Consider the following 9,941-nt stretch of genomic DNA (forward strand, 5'->3'; position numbering starts at 1 on the left):
TTAACCATAATGGAAATGTCTACCAGTTTTCCGGAGACAATTCCATTACGGAGTATCAAGGCAAATAGGGTAGCAGTGGAGCTAGTAGCTTTTTTTACATGGTATGGGCGACGCAAAGTGATTCAATTGGACCAAGAGTCAACTTTTACTGCCAGGCTGTTTAAGGAGGTTATGGATAACTTAGATATACAGCACTTTAAATCCAACACGTATCATCCTGAATCCCAGGGAGCTTCAGAAAGGTGGCATCAGACCTTGAAAACCAGGTTGAGAGTATACTGTCAGGATTACTTGAATGATTGGGATAAAAGTATCCCATTCATATTGTCTGCCAGTAGAGATGCCCCAAATTAATCTGTCTCATGATCATAGAATGCAGTTGGAAGATTTGTTACTGCAGTATAAAGACATATGTATGAATCAGATGGAGAGGACTACAGCTATAATACATGAAGTAGATGCAGGGAATACCAGTCCAATAAAACAACACCTTTATCAGCTTAATCCTTTCAAAGCCAGACAGATCCAGAAGGAGGTGGAGGCCATGCTCAATGAGGACATCATCGAACCAAACCAGAGCAAGTGGAATTTGCCGATTATCTTAGTTCCCAAACTCAACACTTCTACGTGGATTATCGGAAGGTCAACGCCATTATAAAATCAAGCTCTTATCCAATTCCTAGGTTAGGAGACTGTATTGAGAAAGTCAGATAAGCCAGGTACATCACGAAGTTGGACTTAATGCATGGTTACTGGCAGGTACCTTTATCAGAGTCGGCGAAAGAAATTTCTGCATTTGTAATGCCTAATTAAACTCCAGTTTAAAGTGTTGCCCTTTGGAATGAAGAATACACCCTCCACATTCCAAAGACACATGAACAGAGTTATGGCTGGGTTAACAAACTGTGCAGTCTATTTGGACGATGTTGTGATCTTTAGTAAGTCCTGGAAAGATCACATGGTACAGTTGGCAGAGCTCTCTGAACGACTCCGAGAAGCATAAAACCAGTGATAAATTTAAATAAAACCGAATTAGCAAAAGCAAAGGTGACGTTCTTGCGAAATAACATCGGTCATGGAAGGTTAACCGCATGGAACACAAAGATAAAGGTCATCAAGGAATTTCCATGACCAACTTCGAAGAAAGAGGTGCTTAGATTCTTCGGACTCAGCAGATTCTAACGGAAGTTTGTTCCAAACTTCAGCAGTGTAGTGGCACCATTAACCACTTTGCTGAAGAAGGACACAAAGTTTCAGTGGACAGAACCATGCCAGAAGGTATTCGAATATTTGAAATCGATATTAACGACCAAACCAATTTTAGCTCCTCGAAACTTCTCAAAACCTTTTAAAGTCGCCAATGGTGCTAATGACATAGGAGTTGGAGCTGTATTCTTACAGAAAGATAAGGATGGAATTGAACTGCCAGTTGGTTACTTTTCAAAGAAGATCAACAGCCACCAGAGGAAATACTCCACAATCGAAAAGGAACTATTGAGTTTGGTATTGGCCTTACAAAATTTTGATGTGTTTGTCACAAACAATGTGTCGGAGACAGGTGTGTCCACAGATTGCAATCCACTTACATTCTTAGAACGCTTTAAAGACAAGAATATGAGACCATTTCTTTGGAGTCTTATGTTACAGACTTTTAATTTAAAAATACCTGTTGCAAGTCGTAAGAATGTAATCGCAGATGCATTATCGCGGGATTTAACTGATAGAGTTAAGATGAGATTTGTATTTATTTAATGTTATATATCCAGGTATATGGTAAGAAGTAAAAGTGAACTTATATAAAAGTTATCTGTATGTTAGGGTAATGTCTTTAAAAAAATAGAAAAACACTGGAACCATCTTTTCATGATGATGGTTCATTTTTTTCTTAAGGGGGGAGGTGTTATGAAGACGTGGCTGTATTGCACCTTTAAGAGAGTTAAAAACTAGCAGTGACAGCACCAAGTGTTCTCAATAAGATACAATGTAAACATGTGGTCCAGCTAATAGCGTAGCTAGGGTAGCTGGTTGCTTAGAGACAAAAACAGACTGAATTAGCCCAATCAGTTTAAATTATACCCTCCCTCAAAAAAACCAAACTCTAATCAAGTTTAAATTTAATATATTAGCAATCTTTAAGCTAATGACACAATCCAATGCTTTGGGGGTATAAAACCGGGGAAAATTAGACAGATGCGAGGAGAACTGCAAACCTAATGACATCTGCAAACTGCCCAGAGAATAGCTCTCTTAAAGGCACCTTTATTGATCAGTAACCTGTGAAGTAGAATCCCCAAGAAGAAGAAAAAAAGACAGGAATACGGAGAAGAACCAAAAGCTGCCTGGTTTTGAGATAAGAAGTTTTGTCTTGTAAATCTTAAATGGGGGTTTTTACTGGACTAGTATTGTAGAAGGGGAAAAGATAGGTTAGAGGAAGGAGTTGTAAATAGTTGTTTGTTAATCATTCTCTGTCATACTTTAAGAAATAAAGTTGTTAATTTTTACTTTGAATAGTTCTTGGCCTCTCAAAGTTTCATAGATTACTGCCCGGGATAAATCTTTTCTGTGTTGCTGCTTTAAATTAAGCAGGAGAGTTTACCCCAACACATAACAATGTGGAAAGAGGCCATTTGGCCCATTGAGTCAGCTCCAACCCTCAGTACAGCATTCCATCCAGACTCAGCCCCAACCCTATCCCTGTAACCATGCATTTACCATGGCTAATCACCTAGCCTGCACATCCCTGGACACTATGGGCAATGTGGTATGTCCAATCCACCTAACCTGAATATCTTTGGACTGTGGTAGGCAACTGCAAACTGTGTAAAACACATGCAGACAAGGGTAGAACATAAACTCCCCACAAACAGTCAACTGAGGTTGGAAATGAACCTGGCCCCCTAGTACTATGAGGCAGCGGTGTTAACAACTGAATCACTTTGCTGCCCTTTGACATTTCCAGGAATTAAGAGTAAATTTCAATGAATTGAAGATTATTCTGCAATGAAGACTATCAAAGGTTGTGGGGGGTGGCGGGGAGGGCTGCCGAATCAAAATTGAGTTGGAAGGGCTTTACTGCTCTTAATATTACTTCCTAAACACCTTGTTCAGAGATATCAGTGCACTTCTCTGGAGCAGGTCAGACTTGATCGCAGGCCTCCTAGTCCAGTGATAGCAGAATTACCATTGCACCACAAACACCCTCTTTACTGCTTTAAAGATATTTTCCTAATCAACTGGGTCAGAGATATTATGACACACCTCTCAAGCAGGTGGGGCTTGAAACTCATGCCTCCTCACTCAGAGGTAGAGAAACTACCACTGCACCACAATTGCCCTCCCTTTATAGTTTTGAAAAAATATTGTATGTGAGTAGAAAGAGTTGTTCAACCATTTGGTCAAGAATCCTCCAATTAGATAGTGAAGATACTATTCTCTTTCCAATTGGTGAGGGAAGAAAGTATCCCATGGAGATTGAAATGTTGAGTGACCAGAAATGGAATTGTTGGGATGGTGGTTGGAGGTTTTGTGTTGATACCACAAGCAATATGCCCAATCCCCTCCCACTTTATGATCAGTAGTGCTGATATGTGGATGAGCCCAACAAACACAGAGAACATCTCATAACACATTTTGCACTCTTCTTATTCAATCCTGGGTGTCACCTTCAAGGTCAGGATTTACTGCACATCATTATCTACAAAGCGATGGCTGCCTATTTTAAATCTGTATTCACTGAAAGGAATCAATCTAAATTGCTTGTGCATGAACTGCTTCCAATGTCTCCCCCGGCAGCATATTCATAGATTGACCATATGTTCGCTGAAATTGTGTTTACATGGTTCCGAGTTTAGCCCTTCCCTTTGTCCTCTGGTTGCATGGTCCTGGGCAAGGTGCTATGATCGGATTTTTCCAGTTTCTTTTAAAGTGCTAAGAACAACAATTATACTGTCACCTAATTCTCTTTTCCAGTGAGAACATGTCCAATTTACGTAATGACTGGTTTATAAACAATTCCAACAAAAATTACAGTGCTAAACATAAACCTATCCCTTTTCTGACACTGATTGCGCATTTCTTGCACTTGGTCTTCATATGTCAGCTTTATGTTTTTATGTTTTCCTCACAATAGAAAATGCTGCACTTTTGATAAAATCAGTTTTAATAATCTGACCATCAGCCAAGCTTTGACGGCCCCCTCGGCAGATTGTTATGGGGGTGGGGGTTGTTGAGAAGGAGATGTAACATCTCCAAAGTGAGAAAATTCAGCAAACAAGTACCAACAGGCAATGCTCTGAGTTTGGTACTTTCAGAACATGATTATCGAACAGAATATCTGCTAATTCTCTAGGGCCCAAACCTGGAACAAAAATCAGTCAAAATGAGAAAATAAAAGGAATAACAAGAGGTTTCAATCAGTGAATTATCTGTGACTTTTGATATTTAATATTCATTAGTTTGTGAAAGCAACAGGAATAATGGAATGTGTTCTACTGATAATTTTGAAGCATTTGCCAGTAAATAACATTCAGACACACAAAGCCATTCTATCCAGAGTCAATGTTTGAATATTCTTTCTCTTCTGTCATCATAATGCAATCCCTTAATTTAAGGGACATTAAATTCTTTCCCCACTTGTCAAGGACAAAAATATACAAAGATCATTGTTAATTTCTTTCTAATTCTCATTCCACGTATCGACGAGATGCCTGCTTGGCATCACTGTGGCTCAGTGGGTGACTTTCTCATCTCTGAGTCTCAGGTTTGTTGGCATAAGCTGCACTCCAGAGACTTGAATACTAAAATCTAGGCTGACACTGCAGTTCAGGACAGAGGAAGTGCTAACTGTTGGAAATCTATTTTAGCTGAAGCATAACCAAGGCCTTGTTGGCTCTACCACATGAATACAAGAGGTCTGACAATACTATTGCAGAGAAGGGCAGGAAAGTCATCCCCACATCAACATTTACTCCTGAATCAATTACAGTAAAAACAACTAGCCATTATCACATTGAAAACTGACTGCTGTGTTTGCTGTTTTAAAACAGTGAGCATACTTCAAAAGTGTTTCATTGGCTATAAAGTGCTTTGGGATTTTTTTAGATTCCCTACAGTGTGGAAACAGAACGTTCAGCCAACAAGTCCACACCAACCCTCCGAAGAGCAACCCACCCAGACCCATTCCCCTACATTTACCCCTGACTAATGAACCTAACACTACAGGCAACTTAGCATGGCCAATTTACCTAACCCGCACATCTTTGGACTGTGGGAGGAAACCCACACAGACAAGGGAGAATGTGCAAACTCCACACAGACAGTTTGCCCAAGACAGGAATTGAACCCGGGTCCCTGCCGTTGTGAGGCAGCAGTGCTATCCACTGTGCCGATTTCTCAAGATTTTTCTAAATTTGTGTTGATCTAACTCTTTTAAAAGGGATCAGCTGACCTTAAATTAATCCTTCTCTGAGAATCTGTTCCACATAAACGATATGTGGAGAAAAAAGTTCTAACATCAAACCTTTAACTGTCTTGTCAAATCCTACACTTATTGTACAACTTTAACCACTTATTTATTTCCAACTCATTGATATTAATTTTAATGAGTTGGAGTACATCCTTCTTCAGCTTTAGCAACAATAAGTTTAGCCATGAGCCTTCTTTTCTACTGTTTTTCCAAGTAATTAACTCCTTACTTCATTTAAAACAGGTGGGGGGAGGATAATTACATTGGGAAAGGTTCAAGAAGGGGCCAGAGAGGAAGCACTAGGAGTGGCCAACATCATAGAATGGCCCAAGGAAATTACTCACCCTACAAATGTTACCCGACTGTGAGCAACCACCAAGACAATGCTGTGAAAGAGCCAAAGTCCCCTCATTTTCTGTAGGAAAAAATAATAAAAAGACAGTGTTATTCACATTTTCACATGGATTTTTCTTTTTGGTGATAACTCAGGCACAGGTGGCACTACATGTCATTGGTACATTTGCAATATCTGGGATTTTTGTTTTTCAAAAGTAGAGATTACCAATGGTTGTTCAGTGAAGTGAATCTTGAACATTCATGCCAATATGATGTCTGTGAAATTGAGCAGGGTCTTTCAGATTGATCAGCTTCTACTCAGTGATAGGTGTGAAGGAGAGAACACTTCCCACTGCCATTCGACAGTATCTGAGGTAAGAATAAACCTGTAGTTTCAGTGATATTTATTGTATTCTGTTGCTAGCTTTACTTCGAATACCTACATTTAGCCAGCATGCATCTGGTTGAGTAAACAGCCACCACCAATAGGGAATTTAAACAGTTTTTTTAATTTTAATGTGGAGGCTTGGATATAGGAGGAGCTCTCTTCTCAGCTCCTGACAGTGTGGATTGTTCAGAGAAGGCTCAGTTCAAAGGCAGCCTTAAGCCACTTGGTTGCACACAGCCTGCACAGCAGTAAGTCACCATCCTGACTTGGAAATATATCACCGTCATTCCCTGTACAAGGTCAAACCCTAGACCCTCGTTTCCAACAATACAATGGGAACACTTTCACCACATGGGCTGCAGAAGTTCAAGGAAAGAGCCATCACCAGCTTCTCAAGGTTAATCAAGAATGGTCAATAATTATTGGCAATTGGAGGGTCCTAATGTTTTTAGCAAAGTAATTACAGCATACAAACAGGTCCTTGAGCTCAAGACCTCCATGTTCTACATAGAAGTACACCAGCCTATCCTTATATTCTTTTCTTAGTCGTGTGGTTGCCTATTTATTTCAGTTCTTCTCTGGGTAGCTACTGCCACATTCTCAGACACCCCATCAATACCCAAAGTTTGAACTGCAATTTGAATTTATGACTGAACACTGAAGTCACTCCTCCACCCCAACCCCAAGGACTATAAGAAGGCATTCCTCCCTCCCCAAAATATAAAACCTTGAACATTGAGTTACTCACCTCAACCTGTTGAAACTCTCAATTTCAGATCTTCGGTTGGGAAAAGCCGAGGGAAATTAGAAGGCAGGTGTTAATGCGCTGTCAGAGGAAGTTGCAGAGTTGTGGCCGGGACGTGGAGAGTATTTGCGCAATTTCGCGGCTATTTTCCGCACAAGCTTTGGCGATGGATGTTACAAAGTGTTGTGATAGGCGTGTGGTTAGCGCTTCCCCGTCAAGCTCTGCAATGAATCGTGCGAACCTGATGGCTTCAGGAAGCTTTGTCAATCCAGAGGAGGGTGGGTTTGCTTTTGCCCGAGGGTCAGAAATCTGATCCGTCGAGCTCTCGAAAATGATGTAACAAATTCGCTCGCAGGTGACATTCAGATGATAAAATAAATCTTTGATCAGCAGGATTTCTTTTTATAAAAGGTATACCGTGCAGCCTTCGGGGCAGGAGACAAAGCCAAGTTGGCTAGCTCCCTCAGAGCTAACCTGGTGGTTACTGAGAATAAGCGCCCAAAATGTTATATTGGGCAACTTCTTGGATTTTTCTTGATTCACTGCATGATGCATGATTCCACCAGTGAGGGCTCCAGCACCCTTCGTGTGGGGTTTGTTTGTGGCGGGGGTCTATAAACTGGTTACAAATTACAGAGATTTTGGAAATCATACTTGGGCGTAAGAATATCATACATCGGAGCAGGAGGTGAACATAGGGGCCCTCCAGCCATTCAATAAAACCACAGCTAAATTTTCTAACACTTTTTAGGCCTAACCCCCCCCCCCCTCCCCTTTCCATCACAGAATCCCAAAAGTGTGGAAGCAGGCCATTCAGCCCATAAGGTCCATACTGCCCCTCTGAAGAGCAGAGTGGTGCTGGAAAAGCACAGCAGGTCAGACAGCATTTGAGGAGCAGGAAAATCAACGTTTCGGGCACTATTCCGAATGAAGGGCTTTTGCCCAAAACGTTGATTTTCCTGCTCCTCAGAAGCTGCCTGACCTGCTGTGCTTTTCCAGCACCACTCTAATCTAAACTCTGATTTCCAGCATCTGCAGTCCTCACTTTTGCCCTCTGAAGAGCCCCCCCACCCAGACTTCTTCTCCTACCCATCTCTGTAATCCTGCATCTCTCATGGCTAATCCACTTAACTGCACAACCCTAGGCAATTTAGAATTGTCAATCTACCTAATCTGCATATTTTTGGACTGTGGGAGGAAACCGGAGCATCTGGAGGAAAGCCACACAGATACTGGGAGAATGTGCAAACTCTACACAGACAGTTGCCTGAGGGTGGAATCAAACCGAGGTCCCTGGCATTGTGAGGCAGCAATGCTAACTGCTGAGCCTCCATGCTGTTCTGATTCCTGTAATGCTCAAATCAATATTGATCTCAGCCTTACTATACTCAATGACTCACCATCCACGAACCCCTCGGTCAGAGAATTCTGAGCCAAGAAATTTGCCCTCATCTGAGTGTGAAGTAGCCAGTACCACATCCAGACACAGTGGGCCTGCTTAGTCTCCAGCCAAAGGCTTCCTGCCTCTATTCCTGATGAAGGGCTTTTGCCCGAAACGTCGATTTTCCTGCTCCTCGGATGCTGCCTGACCTGCTGTGCTTTTCCAGCACCACTCTGATCTAATCTCTAGCTAGAGAATCCCCTAGTGTCTAAGAATTTAGACTTCTGAGTGTAACAAAAGTGGCAAAAAAAAGCTAATGCAGCAAGATCATTCAGATACAGCTTTCCAAAAAATGTTTGCCCATCCCTGTTCTGGTAGGAATGGGGAACCCAATCAGCCATTACCCATTATGGATGAGAGCCTAATTCATTCACTCCAATGTTGGGGTCAAATATTTCTGCAAATGTTGTGACCCTTGTTGGAAAGCATCAAATTAAATCATGGAAGAAGAAAGACACTTTGGTTGTAAATACCTTTATCCGTTTCCTGTTTTGTTCACCAGATGCTTATCTTTTCCCTTGCATGCAATGACTGCACTTCCTGCATGAGTTGTCAAAATTGAGAAAGAGATTGATGTTTCTGTATAGACTGTAATGTTTTGTAACAGTCCAGAGATACTGGGAACCTAAATGAAATAAATAGAGAGCAAGCATTATTCACATGATGTATCTTTTGATCCACTTCATTTTTGCTATCTATTTTCTCTGTATTCACCACCCCTCACACTTTTCAATGATGCTTTGACTGTTTGGAATCTGCAATCTTCTGATGATCAACCACATCTGAATGGTCACTTGAATGGAAGACTTTTAGTATGATGTAGTTACATAGAAATAAATACTTCATTTTAGAGTTCAGATTTCAAAATAGTGGCATATGGGTATTGGTTAATTTGAAGAGTTTATAAAAAAAGTCAGATCTAATTGAGTATATAACATACAACAGGGAACACAACCAGGATTAATGAAAAGCTGTTATGTTGGAATGATTTACCATAGGTAGGCTGAACACCACCTTCAATTAACATCTTTTCAGTTTAGAATAATTGAGGAAAGACTTTTAGTTTGGAAAACCTAGAGATTTTAGGACTAATCAGAGGAGATCTATCTGAGGTGAGAAGCAAGTATAGTCTTTCTCCAAAAAAGGGTATTTCTATGAGGAGTTTTTTCATTGAATGCAGGTGTGGGTAGCTGGACCAGGTTCTGTTGACTCAGTTTGATGTATGTAGAACCAGAATGTCCTAAGTGAGAGAGATCCAGGATTTTGACCCAGTGACACTGACCGAACACCAATCTATTTGTCAGTCAGGATGATGGGTGACTTAAAGAGCAATGTGCATGAGCAGTGTGCCCATATATCTTCTGCCCTTGTGCTTTAAATGGTAGTGTTTTGTTGGTTTAGAAATTGCAATTCAAGAAGCCTTGGTGAATTTCTGCAGTGCATTTTGTAGGTGGTACACATTGCTGTTACTGAGCTTTCGTGGGTGCCTGTGGATGTGATGCCAATCAAATGGCTGCTTTGTCCTGGATAGCATCAAGCTTCTTGAGTGCTTTTGGAACTGCTGTTA

The 9,941-nt window shown here is 41.0% G+C and overlaps 1 protein-coding gene across 2 annotated transcripts in view; it reads right to left on the minus strand.

The window, feature by feature from the left end:
- The window catches only part of LOC140466970 (carboxypeptidase A1-like), a 35,438-nt gene extending 28,275 nt beyond the window's left edge, over positions 1 to 7,163 (minus strand). The window contains exons 1-2 of one of the 2 annotated variants that reach the window (XM_072562880.1): positions 6,937 to 7,163; positions 5,809 to 5,879 (exon numbers count right to left, since the gene is read on the minus strand). In XM_072562880.1, the coding sequence (XP_072418981.1) occupies positions 5,809 to 5,876 (68 nt within the window). In that variant the 5' untranslated portion in view covers positions 5,877 to 5,879; positions 6,937 to 7,163. Of the gene's footprint in view, positions 1 to 5,808; positions 5,880 to 6,026; positions 6,083 to 6,936 lie in introns of those variants that run through there. The other variant, XM_072562879.1, reaches the window with a different exon arrangement.
- Between the last annotated feature and the right edge of the window lie 2,778 nt (positions 7,164 to 9,941).

The sequence above is a fragment of the Chiloscyllium punctatum genome, chromosome 44 (assembly GCF_047496795.1).
Source record: "Chiloscyllium punctatum isolate Juve2018m chromosome 44, sChiPun1.3, whole genome shotgun sequence".
Lineage (NCBI taxonomy): Eukaryota > Metazoa > Chordata > Chondrichthyes > Orectolobiformes > Hemiscylliidae > Chiloscyllium > Chiloscyllium punctatum.